This window comes from Metopolophium dirhodum, chromosome 1 (assembly GCF_019925205.1).
Source record: "Metopolophium dirhodum isolate CAU chromosome 1, ASM1992520v1, whole genome shotgun sequence".
Taxonomy (NCBI): Eukaryota; Metazoa; Arthropoda; class Insecta; order Hemiptera; family Aphididae; genus Metopolophium; species Metopolophium dirhodum.
Window position 1 is genome coordinate 136,285,835 of NC_083560.1, and position 14,763 is coordinate 136,300,597.

At 36.8% G+C, this 14,763-nt stretch overlaps 1 protein-coding gene across 1 annotated transcript; it reads left to right on the top strand.

Moving 5' to 3' along the window:
• The first annotated feature begins 11,013 nt into the window (after window positions 1-11,013).
• LOC132932561 (uncharacterized) lies at window positions 11,014-14,061 on the top strand. Its single transcript, XM_060998947.1, has 4 exons — window positions 11,014-11,251; window positions 11,825-11,916; window positions 13,725-13,811; window positions 13,885-14,061. Exons 1-4 carry the CDS (start codon window positions 11,014-11,016, stop codon window positions 14,059-14,061), a joined length of 594 nt encoding a protein of 197 aa, XP_060854930.1.
• The last annotated feature ends 702 nt before the right edge of the window (window positions 14,062-14,763 follow it).

Here is a 14,763-nt window from a genome sequence, read left to right on the forward strand (position 1 = left end):
GTGATAGAGCACCAGATCCGTCTCAAGGATCCAAATCCAGTGGCTCTAAACGCTTACGGGTACTCCCGAGAGAAAAACGAGGTGATTGCCGAAATGTTGCGAGACATGGAGGAACAGGGTTTTGTTGAACCTAGTATATCTCCATGGGCTGCACCGGTGGTACTCGTGAAGAAAAGGGATGGTTCACGTAGATTTTGCGTTGACTATCGCCGTCTGAACATGTAGACGGAGTCGGACGCTCACCCGATGCCGGATCTCCATGACATGGTCCGAGGAATGGGTGGAGCGAAGATTTACAGCACCATGGATTTGAAATCAGGATACTGGCAGGTGGGTCTCTCACCAGAGACATGTCCACTCACGGCGTTTAGGACCCAAAGAGGATTATTCCAGTTCAGAGTAATGCCCTTTGGACTTAAAAACGCCCCCGCCACATTCTGTCGCTTGGTAAGCGAAGTCTTCCGTGGGTTAGTTGGTAAATTTGTGTTGGTTTATTTGGATGATATTGTGGTATACTCTGAGAGCCCCGATGAACATCTAAACCACTTGCAGAGAGTCTTGGAGCGACTCCAGTCTTACGGTCTGACGTGCCAGCCAAAAGAATGTACATTTGGGGTGACACAGATCAAATTCCTAGGTCACGTCGTGGACGGTGAAGGAATAGACCGGGAGCCGGAAAAACTGACGGCGATTCAAAAATTACCGGTTCCAAAGAAGTCTAAAGACGTGTTACGGGTGTTAGGCGTTTGTGGTTGGAACAGTCAGTTCGTGCCACACTACGCCGAGATCACAGCACCACTCACGAGTCTGTTGGCCAAAGGGACCAAATGGCGTTGGTCAGAAATTGAGCAAGAGGCATTCCGGAAGTTGAAGGAGTCTCTGGTGTCCGCACCACGGCTCTGCCCTCCCCTTCCGGGTAAGCCATTCAATCTACAGACCGACGCAAGCGAAGTCGGAGTTGGTGCCGTTCTCTTTCAGCGGGGGGAGAGTGGTGACAGGAAAATCATTTCCTACGCCAGCAAAAAACTCTATCCAGCACAGGGAAGATACTCGGCAGTTGAACATGAATGTCTAGCTATAGTTTGGGCGGTTGACAGGTTCAGGCCGTATCTTGAGTCTGGTAAGTTTATGTTATTTACCGATAACGCGGCACTCCGATGGTTACAGCAAGCTCGCTGTACCAACAGCAAACTAACGCGATGGGCGCTACAACTCGAGGCTTTCGATTTTGAAATCCAGCACGCACCCGGAGTAGAAAATGAAGCAGCCGACGCGCTACCCCGTTGTCCGGTGGGACCGAATACAGTGGACGAAGAATCGTAAGAGAACAACATCCACGATCCCCCAGTGATTCGGCCCGGAGTGTCCGGATAAACTTCCGGAGTCTTCGGTGATCTGTCCGGCATGTCCGGAGGATCCGGTGTGGTTGTCACCCAGTGTAGAGCGATCCAGCCGAAGAGGGAGGACGGAAACGTCACATTTCAAGTTGTCCGAGAGTGGCAACAAAACGACCAGAACATACGAGAGATAGTTGCTAAACTCTCCGGAGTCGGTGCAAGGTTCGGTCGGTTTCGGAAGTTGTACGTCATACGGTACAAGGTGTTGCACCGCCACCCTGGATCCATCGCACATGGAGAAGAGGGGGTGGTCGTCCCGGTTGACGAGGCCCAGATTCTGCTACAAAGGTTTCACGACCACAATACAGCGAATCACCCAGGGTGGAAAGAAACGTACCGAAGCATAAAGAGTCGTTTCTTTTGGGCCGGTATGCGAGAAGCAGTGCGTAATTACGTGCGGGCGTGCGACGTCTGTGCATGTGTAAAACCACTGAATCGCAAACCAGAAGATCGGATATGCACCCGAGTCCCACGGCAACCTTGGGAGGTGCTGAGCATCGATTTTATGGGTCCATACCCACGAACGCAGCGGGGTAAGACAACGATTTTGGTAGTAACTGATTGTTACAGTCGCTAGGTAGAGGCGTACCCCCTAGGAAAGGCGACGACCAAATCGATTGTGGATACATTCGAACGGGAGTTGTTCCCACGGTTCGGGTACCCTAGGGCATTATTGTCAGATAATGGCCCGCAGATCGTGTCCAAGGCATTGGGAGACGCACTAAAAAGGTGTGGAGTGGAAGGATGGACGACTCCAATATACCACCCACGTGCCAACCAGGTAGAAAGGCAAAATCAAGAGTTGAAGAAAGGGTTCCGAACCTTACTTGTTGATAAGCCTCATCATCTGTGGGATGTCTACCTGCCACACGTGTTGTACTCCGTAAGAAACAGAGAAAACCGAAACATCGAACAGTCACCGGCCAAAATGATCAAGGCCCTCGGAGATTGGTAACTCGAGCTGGCCGAAGGATCACCGGACGCGGGCAAAAATGATCCGGAGTTGTCCGGAGCAGTGTGGAATCCTCCGGTAGAAATCGAAGATTCTCCGGTGGAACCGGACGATACTGCTGTGGTAGATGGGGTTACCCGGTGGTTTCCGGCCCCAAAGCCCACAGTACCCATATACCCCCAGAATCCCCGGGAAGAAGTGTTGAAGTATAGGTGATATACAGAAGCTAAAGGTAAATAAAAATAAGATCGGATATATGTCATAATATAATAATTTGTATATTGATATGAATAACTATAGTGCTCCGAGGCGTAATATAAATCAACGACTGATCGTCCTACAGGCTACTACATAGAACGAATATGCTATAGAAATATAAAATGCCTATTCAGCGTCTGCTGTACTACAGTATGAATAATTTGCTTATAATCTACATAATACAGGTTGTGTTGTTTACATTCAACAAGAAGCAATCTGTCAGTAGGGGATTGTGTATACTACAAAGCGCATCCGCAGTCAAGTGCGGGGAATCGTTTATCATGCGGGGTTCGCCCCGAAATGGTTAGGTCCGGTTAAGTTGGGTAAACCACTAGGAACCGGAGTGTTCTTGACGGAGGGTAAACGCCCTACTAAGTTACATGTCTCAGCGATGAAGCGAGCTGTAGGACCGTCAGAGAACACTAACTAATCATACTTGTTTCAGATGGCAGAACGACCAAATCATCCGCCACCAAACCGCAACCACCGCCCATCCCGCGGCATGATTGCCACGCGTGTGGAAAAGCTCGGGCGATGGCCGCGCAGTTGTTGCGGGAAGCCAGGAGGCCCTTTGGGGATGGACCGGAGGACATGGTGAGTGGTTGGTCAGCTGAACGCGCGGCCACCGCGTCGTTCGGCCGGATACGAGCAAGCCCGACTGCATGGGCTTTGTTCGAGCGGGGGTTCGCCGGTCCACTCGAGCACCTACAGGTCTAGGGCAGGACCACCCGGGCGAGTGCCATCTCGCCGAGCAGCGCCGGCTCACCAGCGCCACGACGTCCGGGATGGGCGTGGCCGGTTCAGGCGGCCAGCGGTGCAGCCGCAAGCCGACCAGACAGACGAGTAGCCCATGGTACAGCCGCAATCCCAGCAGTCCGTGGTGCAGCCGCCAGCCACAAAGCCAGCAGAGCAGCAGCTGGCCCAGCAGCCAGGCACCCAGGAGCAGCAGCTGGCCGCGGTGGAGCGGTGGATTCAGGCCACGGAGGTGACGCCCGGGGACCCGGTCATCCTCCCCGTGGACTAGGTTGCTCGGGCGCGTCTCATGGACTCAGGGGGGAGTATGTTGCGGTCGTTATCGCAACGACTGCGGCGTCTCTATCGACGTCAGCGAGAACGCGACCGACAACCGCGACGGGAGCAGCTTTTGCCGGACCGTGGACCGTGGTCGTCGTCACACGTATTACAATATCTGTCTGTGATAACCATATTATAGTATATGAATAAACGTGTCGTCGTTGAATAAATGTGTTGTGTATATTAAAAGTGTCTACTCATTTCAAAAAACCGTTCCTACAGCTACAATATTGTACCTATTATGCCTATAACTTGCTTTATTACAATTCTTTGTAAGTAGTTAATGAAGTCAAATACTTTTCTTTTTTTTTTTCCTGTTTGAACCGACGGCGTCGCGGGAACTGCTTTCGCATTACTTCCGCGACGCCGCCATCGTTTATTGAAATTAAATAAATGTGACATTTTATACAATTTAATATTCACACCTTTTGTTTTGTCCCTTAATGGGCGCACATTGAAACTAATTTTTACATTTTATTAATAAAATAACATTGTTGGCTTAAGGCCCGCTGGTTGCATTTGTTGACTTCTCGACCCGGCTTTGCTGCCCGCCAGTCTTGAAGTCACGTTCATGGTCTTCCCGGCCCGGCTTGTTAGCCAGTCGGCCTCGAGTCTCGTGCCTCGCGGTTCTCCTTCCATTGTACTGGAGTTTGCGTCTCCCCGGTGATGGTTTGCCAGTTTTCCTGTTGTCTCGTCTTTCTGCGAGCCTTGCGGTCTGCGGCGCCTCCTGACGCTGGGCCCGGCCCCTCTCACTCTCAATCGCGATCACCCGGACGGTGACCAACCGTGCTGTGGGCGTCCTACTAATGCCCCGGGGCACGCCTGCCGCTGTGGGACCGTTTCGGATGAGGTGATTGGGGGTGCGTGTGCGCCGGTGTGGAGCGGCTTTCCGCTCGTCTTTCAGAGTCCGTCTTCGGCTGTTGTTGTCGGGTGGTGGCGATGTTTGCCCGCTCTGATCTGATGCCTGCCGGTGTTTTGGTTTGTTCAGTTTTCCTTCTGTTTCCTCCGTTCGTTCGTTCGTTCGTGCTGCTCGGTGCGTCGAGCGGTCGGCGGTTTCTTGAGGCGTTCGGACTAGCGGCCTTTCTGATCAATCGCGATCACCCGGACGGTGACGAATCGTGTTGTGGGCGTCCTACTAATGCCCCGGGGCACGCCTGCCGCTGTGGGGCAGTTTCGGATGATGATACTGGGGCGCTGAGTTTACTAGCCCCTGGGTCCCCGTCTAACCTTCCCGGTCGTCTATGCATCGAGCCTTCGGTCTGTGTTGTTGTCGGTAGTTGGAGGGCGATGTTGGCCCTCTCTGGTCGCTCGTGTTGACCCGCCGGTGTTCGGTTTTATACAGTTTGCCTTCTGTGCCTCCCCCGTTTGCCGGAACCGGAATTCCGTTTCCAGTCGGCACCACGTGGAGGTGGGGGTAGGACTCTGCCGACCAATTAAGTCAAATACTAGAAGCGTTTCAAGCGAGAATGCTGTATTTGTAGTTTGTAATATTATTACGCTTAAAAAAGTAAGAAAAAAATTTTTTCAATTTTTTCTTTATCAGTTAAGGAACGATTTGCAAACAAACAAATGTCATTTGCGGAGTTATAACTTTATCGTTGTTGTTCACATTTTTTATTCTATATATTATATGTAAATGTCAAATACCGTCAAGCAAATTTCATAAGCCAGCCAACAGTGTAAATACCATAGTCCATCCACATTTCACATGTTAAAAAATATAAGTATAAGCATTTAGCAAAATGTATAACTATGGTCTATGAAGAAAGCAAGCTTAACGACTATAGATTTCAATTATATAAACAAGCTAAGAATAAATTCAGGTTTCAAACAGTAAATACCTAATTGTAACATACCTGAGAATTTAATTTCTTATTCAAACTTTGCTCATCGTCTTCGTTGACAGACCTTTACACATTCAAAGTCCCGCTAGAGGCCTCACTACTACAAGTGGACTCTGCAGACCGACACCGAATCGCAGTGAAAAAAGACGTTATTTTTGGTTTGTTGTTCATTTTATTTAAATTAAAACAGAAAGTTCGTGTTAAACAATTTAAGCCACAATGAAATTTAACAAAACACAGAAAAAAAATTAAATAACACGTGCGAGTAGCCGAGTAGCAGAGTTTCCAACGGTTTCGTAGATCGCGTAATGCATAACCATAAATAAGAGAAACCGTTCGTCCATCTGAAGTCTAACCTCCGAAAAACATGAAAACGGTTGCAAACTCAAACATAATGTTAGACCCATGGTTACCCGTAGTGATGTGCCACTAGGAATATTCCCCAGCCTCTCGAGAAATATCCTTAAAAAAAAAAAAAAAAATTGAGTGGGAATAGAATGACAGTCTATACTACTGTATTACTCTGTACTAGAGTAACAGTATTAATTAGTATGTTTTGTTCACATTAATTGGCTAAACTGCTTTGTTGACCAACATAATATTGATAAGCAATATATTAGATTATAATTGATTATAGAATAATTTACATAGTTTTATACTTTTAATTTCTGTTACCATAGTACTGTAAGTTAATTTTTTGTTTCACACTTCACAAACTTCTTAACATTTGTGTTACAATTTGTTGTGTTTAAATCTAGTGTATATTGTGTTAGTACCTATATAAAGTTCGTTATTTGTTTGTTGCTTATCAAATTTTTTGTTGAAATTGTTGGTCATATTACCTAGAAAAAACTGTAAAAGGCAAAAAGATATTTGAATGCTGTTATTGCAAATTTCAATATTCTTGTAAAAATGCCACTAAAATGACCATGCATTTAATACTAATAATATTATAATTATAAAAGTATTAATTAAGGGTACTGTTTTGCTATTATTTTAAAGTGATTTAAACAAAGAGACTGAAGTCTAGTTATATTTTTATTTTATTTGTTACATTTATTAGTAAAAAGTTATTTAGTAGTTATGTTTATTTTTAAAACCTAATTAAATACAAAGTAGTAATTTGGATACTTTATTAATTGTTTTCTAATTTTGATCATAAGTTCATAATATTGTTATTTTAAAAGTATTAATTAAGATTTAAGAGTACTGTTTCTTTTTATTTTTATTAATAATGAATTTTAATGAATTTTTATTGTTTCTTAACAGTGATACTAACTGCTGTAAATTAGATGTAATAATATTAACTGAAACCTGGCATAATGTAGAATACTGTAATTTTAAGATTCCTGGACATAGACTGTCTTTCTCGAGTATTAAAAGAAACCAAAATGATGGTATAATTGTATTTACCAGAACACAATTATGTATAGAATCAGTTGAATACAAACATACTGTGGCTAATCTTATGAAACTAAATTTTGTAATAAATAATACTCCATTTACCATTTTATGTGTATACAGGTCCCCCTCAAGTGACATCAATGAATTTTTGCCCATCTTAGATAACATTCTAAAAGACGAAATAAATAATAAAGGCTATCAAATTATAATTGGTGATATGAATATAAACATTGTGGGTCCGAATTTCACTAATAACGAATATCTTGATAAGATATCACAATATGGATACGAATCATTTATTAATGTGTTTACTAGAACACCGCTAGGTAGCAAACATTCTTGTTTAGACCATATTTTTGTCAAAAGTAATAATAACATTAACGTTAACGGTAAAATTGAGGCTGGTGTGATTCAAACTAGTATTACGGACCACTTCTCAACAGTTATAGGTATTCAAATACATAACCAGAATCAACAAAAAAGTAATAACGTATATAAGACAATAAATTACTGCGATCTGAATGAAATATTAAAAAAATACAATTGGAATAAAGTGTATATTAATAACAATGTTAATGAATGCTACAATGTTTTTATTAATATGGTTGATAGTGCTATAAGTATGACCTCAATAACTAAAACAGCCAATTCAAAAAACAAATGTCTAAAAGAATGGATGACACCTGGCTTGCTTTGCTCTCTACGTAATAAACAAAAACTATCCTTAAAAGTTCATAAACACCCAAGTAATCACAAATTACGTGCACACTACATACTTTATAAAAATAAATTTTCAATAATTTTAAGATTAGCTAAAAACAATCATTACATAAATAAATTCAAAGAGGTTTCATATAGCCCAAAATTAACATTTAAACTGATTAATGATGTAGCTAATACAAATTGCAAAATTAAAAATTATGAGGAAATACATTCAATATTTTTTGGTAATGAAAATATCAATTCATCTTTAAACCCAATTAGGGTTTCCAATATTTTTAATAAGTATTTTACAACCATTGGGAGTAACCTTGGAGGCTTGATAAATAAATCGAATTTTCATTATGATGAACCAAATACAACTGAATCTTTTGATACAATTTTTAATGAAAAAGTCAGTGTCGACGAAGTTTTATTAATTATCAACAATTTAAAAGATAAGACAGCAGCTGGACATGATGGCATATCAGTTAAAACACTAAAACTCATAGCAAAAAATATCTCAGTACCATTAACCCATATTTATAACTTAAGCATATCGGAAGGTACATTTCCAGATATATTTAAACTAGCCATTATAAAACCATTATATAAAAGTGGTGATCGAACAAGTATTAGTAACTATAGACCTATCTCAATGATCAGTAATTTCGCCAAAATACTTGAAAAGGTAATAAAAAGTAGGTTAATACAATTTTTAGAAAAAAACAATATTCTGTCTAAAAACCAGTTCGGTTTCAGACCTAAATTAGGTACTGAAAATGCGTTATATAATGCGACATAATTTATATATAATGCACTTGATAACAGTAAAAAAGCAACAGGAATTTTTCTGGACCTGGCTAAAGCTTTTGACACGGTGGATCATGCTGAACTTATCAATTTACTTCCTAATTTTGGTATAAAAAAATCAAGTTTTAAATGGTTCAAGAGTTATCTAGACAAAAGAAAACAAAAAGTAAAAATCAATGGCATTTTAGGGGATGAAATGTTAATTACTTGTGGAGTACCTCAAGGGAGTGTTTTGGGTCCTACTTTGTTTATATTATATATAAATAGTATATGTGATCTTGATATCAATGGACAAGTCGTAACGTATGCAGATGATACTTGTTTACTTTTTTCTGGTGATACTTGGGATAACGTTCGAACAAAAGCTACACTCAGTTTCAAAAAAGTATTAGGTTACTTGAATCAAAGAAAACTTACAATTAATTATAAGAAAACAAATTTTATTAATTTCTTTATTCATAAGGATGAAAATAATTTTGATCATTTAAAAATACACAATTGTGGAAATGAACCTTGTGGTGAGTTAATTTGTCAAAGTATTTTCAGAGTGTCGTGCACTAGATATCTAGGATTAATAATCGATAATAACTTGAGATGGAATCTACACGTGAGTAATATTGTGTCACGACTACGAACAGTGTCTTTCAAATTTTATAAATTAAGGAATTTTTTACCAGTTCATACTTTAAGAATAATTTATCTTGCCTTATATCAAGCAATATTACAATACGGCCTGTTGGTCTGGGGAGGTACAGCCAAAAACGCACTACAGCCACTAATAATACAACAAAGATTAATAATTAGGATCTGTCTGAGTAAGATAAGCCTAGAAGGATCAACAATAGAAAACTTTAAACTATTCAATGTTCTATCACTAGAAAAACTTTACAAAAAAATAGCTATATTTTTCATAGTTAAAAACTATTATCAATGGGTGGACGTCGTTAACATTAATGAAAAAAGAGGAAATAGAGCATACAATGCTAAGATACCTTATACTAAAAAATCTTTTGGGCAAAAATTTGTTAATTATCTTAGTCCCACATATTTCAACTCACTGCCAATTAATATTAAAATAAGTATATACGATAACTCCAGGAATCTTAAAAAGTCGAATCTCAAAAAATTAATTTTCAACTGGTTAGAAACTCATTTAGACTAGTGTTTACTGTTAATGTATATTAAAATTCATGTATTTGTTTATTTATTTATATTTTTATCAATTATTGTATTAATTACTAGATTTTGTAACTCTCTACCATCACCACAAGCTTGCTTACAGGTGGTAGATAGATTCATCTTATTATTATATTATTGTAAATTTGCTCTTTTTGAGCTATGTATAATTTATTATAATAAATGAATTTAAAAAAAAAAAAAAAAAAAAATAATGATACTGAAGTACCTAATGTAATATATAAATATATATTGTTCATTACATGTATAAGTAAAAGTTATTCAGTATTTCAGTATGTTTATTTTTATTTTTTAACCTAAAATAAAAGTTGGATAGTTAATTTTGTGATCATTGTACACATTTTAATTAAAAAATGAAATTATGGTTACTCAGTAACATTTTTTTAAATAATAAAAATCCAAACTAAAATAATATCAGTAAAGAACTGTAATTTGGATCATTTACAGCCATAAGTTTAATTTAAAACTGAAAATTATGATCAATATTTAAAAACTTATTATATTCCCAGGAATTTGCCCATCACTAGTTACCCGTATTATGAAAACGGTTACCGGAACATAGGCGGGATACGCTACGCGGGGTCGGCTTGTTTACCATTCTCTATTTCAACCATGTTTGGTACCAAACTGATAACAAAAGCCATGATAATAATAGAAAATGTTGATATCTTAATCTTTGTTTTTTTTTTTACAAAATCGTATTGTCATATTGTATGATAAAATTTTTTTTTTCTTAATCATGTAAAAACACAACATTTAACATGTATGAAATACGAATCATTTGGGGGGAGGAGGGTCCGGACTCCTTAGACCCCCCCCCCCGTTATATAAAATATATCTGTTCCGGTTGAAAACAGTGAAGATATAAATTGTTCCGCTTCCACCAGTTCCACCGTTGTTAAGGTTTGTCAAACTATCAAAATGTTTAATAAATTATTATTATTATATTATGAACTATATTAAACTATATTTTTAAATTTTTTTTAGGAAAATATATCTGTTCAGGTTAAAAACAGTGAAGATATAAATTGTTCTGCTTCCACCAGTTCCACCGTTGTTAAGGTTTGTCAAACTATCAAAATGTTTAAAGGTGGGTAGGCCAGAGCATTTAGCTGTAATGTAACTGTAATGCTCAAGTGTGTACGGTGTTACTGTAACATTCGTACGTGCTCGGCTCGCGACGCCGTCGATCCACCAGAGTGTCGGTATTTTGACGAACATCAAAGGAATGTTACATTACGACGCGACGCTAGTGTGTACGGTAAACTAGTTGCTCGCATCGAATCGCCCTGATCGCTGATCCTCATATCAGTACTTTTACTTGACTCAATTAAATTTTACCAATAAGTGTTTTATTTAAATCAATTAATTTGAAATGAATTGGACTAACGAAAAAGTGTTAGATCTCATTGAATGCTACAAAAATAAACCGGTACTATGGTTCCCAAAGGACCCAAAGTATTACAACAAATTTGCGAAATCCGATGCGTGGGATGATTTGGCCAAAGAAATGAAAATTACACCAGATGAATGTAGGAAAAAAATAACCAGCCTTAATGCATCATTTCGACGAGAAAAAATGAAGATGAAAAATAGTCAGAGAACTGGCACAGGTAATTATAAAACAATTTTTATAAATATTAAAATAATCAGGGCTTGAATTTGAAAAAATATTTCGTTTTCGTTATTTAGAATCAAAACGTTATAACATTTTGTGTTAATCGTTGCTTAAAATTAAAATGTTTTGAAACTTTGATGTTAATAACAATTAACACGTTATCAAACTTTATTGTTTAACAGTATTTAAAATTAAAAATGTACTTTTATATGGGCTTATTCACACACGGCAATGAGACGCACGTTTGGTCGCGTTCGAACGCGCATGTTTAATTTTGAACGTTCCTCAACTAGTATTAAAAATACTTTCCCAATGTATTTTCCATTAATTTTAGTTTTTAATAACACACGGGCGATTCGGACGCCGCAATCGCACGTGTTCATTCATAATTTGTGACATTGACTTTGTAGTAGTTACCTCCGTGCAAATTATTTACATTTATAATTCAACAATATATAATTAATTTAAAATACAATTAACATAAAAAGTTCGATAAATTTGACAACTCTTCTGGGTAGCTACATAGAGTTGCAATTTATAATATATTTTTATTATATTTTTATACAAGGAACAGACGAAGTTTATGAGAGCACATGGTTCGCATTCAAACATTTTGCCTTTATTATGGATAAGGACAATCCACGACCTACATTAGATACTGTAAGTAAAAACTATAAATGTATGAATGTATTATGTTTATTAAATGTATAATCAATATGTATAATAATTATAAATAAAAATTAATAAAACACACTATATGTAGGTACTAGTAAAAAAATAAAATAAAATTATGCGTAGTCACTTTGCCACGAAACCACCCCTTCATTTACAAAATAATTTGCAATTTCGTTTCGAAGTTCTTTTACATCCAACGCCGATCTACGAGGCATATTCCGGATTGGTAATAAAGACGTCATGTTGTTGTTTTCTGATCTCCAATTTCCTTCAGTTATCTGTCCACCAACTTCTCTGTCAAATGTGCCACTCGGGGTATAAATGTTCACGGAATTCATACTTTTCCGTAAAAAGTTATGGAGGTGTGTTACAGCCATCACTATAACCTCTGCTTTTTCGGGTTCCAATAGGCTTACGTATTACACGAAACACCGAAGATGAAATTCCGACAACACGGCAGGCCCTGCATAAGCGATAGTTGAAATTTCTTTTAACAGAACCTTTGGGATGTAAACCCGAAAACACTTTCATGACATGTTCATTCAGTGGAAATGCCTCATCACCAAGTACAAAATATGGCAGTGGTATTTCTCTTCCCGGTAATGGTATTGGGGCTGGTATATTCAACGAGTTATTTTCCATTTTTTTATATAACTCACAATTTTTGAAAACTCTGCCATCCGAAATTCTACCCTGACATCCGGCATTTACGTAAATGAAGTTATAGTTGGAATCAACGAGTGCAAATAATACAATGCTAAAATTTCCTTTGTAATTAAAATACTCACTTCCACTATTAAATGGAGCTTGTAGGACTACATGTTTTCCGTCCATTGCTCCTAAACAATGGGGAAAATTCCAACGATCTTCGTAACCTCCTGAAATAGCTAACCAGCCTTCAGATGTCGTAGGTATCTAAATTTTTAAATAATAATATATTATATTTGTATAAAAATTATCACAATTTAGAAGAAAATATTAATTATGGGTACTCGAATTTTATTTTTCAAATTTTTTATTGTTTAAATTTTATTTATTATCACTGCGTTTGAAGTTCAAATATTAGTTTATTTGTTGGGTAAAAATTCTTGAAAATTGAATAGAAGGCTCCTAATATATTGTTTCAAAGTAAGATGAAAAATATTAAAAATCAGCAGTCACAATTTTTTTTTTATAAGCATTTAAAGTTTGAATTTCGACAAAATTTATCAAAACCTCGAAATTTATTAATCATTGTAAATAAAAAATTATAAAATGTTCAGTATTTATAACTAATGGCTGAAAATTTAAAACAAAGATTTTCATAAATAGTTCATACTGTAACCAAAAAATCTAAAAAATATATAAATGCAGTTATTTTTACTGTTATTTTAAATTCAAATTTGGACAAAATTTCATATTAAAACCAAGAATAATGATTTTAGTTATTTTGTTGTAATTTAAAAATATTATTTGTTGGTATATGAAACTTTTAGAGTATATTGTTATATTTTATAAACACGCAATGACATTTTCAAATGTAATTTTTTTGGGGAAAATGAATTTAACCAACTGTATTAAATACTAATAAATACTATTATTCACAATAATATCATCAAACTTAGTAAGATATTATAGACTGACTGACCGTCTTCGCTCAGAATCGTTTTTCTTATAAAATTGTATTATATCATTAGATTGAAATTTAACACAATCCATTACAGTAACTCAATTGTAACCCACTGTACAGCTGAGTAGATATATATGTATAAAATCAATATTTATATTCAATTAATTTTTTTTGTATACTTAAGGTCGTCGAAGAACAAGTTGAAATTGAAAATCAGAATAAAGAACCCGAAGTCGATGTGTTACAATCCACTGAAAACCTAAATGATTCAGTGATTTTCAATACTCCATCATCTCATCCAAAAAAAAAAGAAAAAAACAGATGATGATATTATGCTTGACCAGGCATTTTCAATTTTAACTGCTGCGGCAAAACCGGTAGAAGAAACGGAATGTAGTGCGTATGGAAAATACATAGAAACTAAGCTACAAAGTTTTTCCCCACAAACAAGAAATGCTGTTCAACATGAGTTCGGTAACATCATTTTTAAAGCTTGCCAGGGGTTTTATGAATATAACTAACCTGCTAATAATATAAATCAAATCCATCCTCTTCATATGTCACTTTCTAACTACAATCCTAGCCCTATACCTTCTACTTATATTCCTAGTCCTTCGTCTTCTAACTACAATCCTAGCCCTATACCTTCTACTTACAATCCTAGTTCCTCGTCTTCTACATACAATCCTGACTCTATACCTCCTACTTACAGTCCTAGTCCTTCGTCTTCTACATACAATCCTAGCCCTCCGCCTCCTGCTTATAATACTAACACTTCCCCCACTCTTAATGCCTATGATCTTAATTAAAATTAAACAAAATTTTAAGCAGTTAGATTAAAATGTAATTGTTTTTTTTTTTTATTATAATAAGTGTAAAATACATTTATTAACATTTGTTATTATTATTTTTTTTAAATTTATTAATATTATAATTAATAGTTAAAAAACAGAAAAAGGGACTTAAATCGTCAATATTATTATTTTTATATATTATTAAAATTACAATTGTTATTATATTTTTATAAGAAGGACGAATTATCAATATTATTATTATTATTAGGTATTTGTTTTAATATTTTATTATTAAACCATCATTATAATAATAACAATTACCTATTATTATTATTAATATTAAGCAAAAAAGGGACTTGAGTCATCAATATTATTGTTATTTGTTTTTATAAGTATTTGACATTTGTTATTTTATTTCTTTGTTATTAT

Coding starts and splice junctions, on each gene's coding strand:
- LOC132932561 (XM_060998947.1), top strand. CDS start 11,014: ATGAATTGGACTAACGAAAAAGTGTTAGATCTCATTGAATGCTACAAA. Junction 11,252..11,824: donor TAGTCAGAGAACTGGCACAG/GTAATTATAAAA, acceptor TTTTTATACAAG/GAACAGACGAAGTTTATGAG. Junction 13,812..13,884: donor CTGAAAACCTAAATGATTCA/GTGATTTTCAAT, acceptor ATGCTTGACCAG/GCATTTTCAATTTTAACTGC.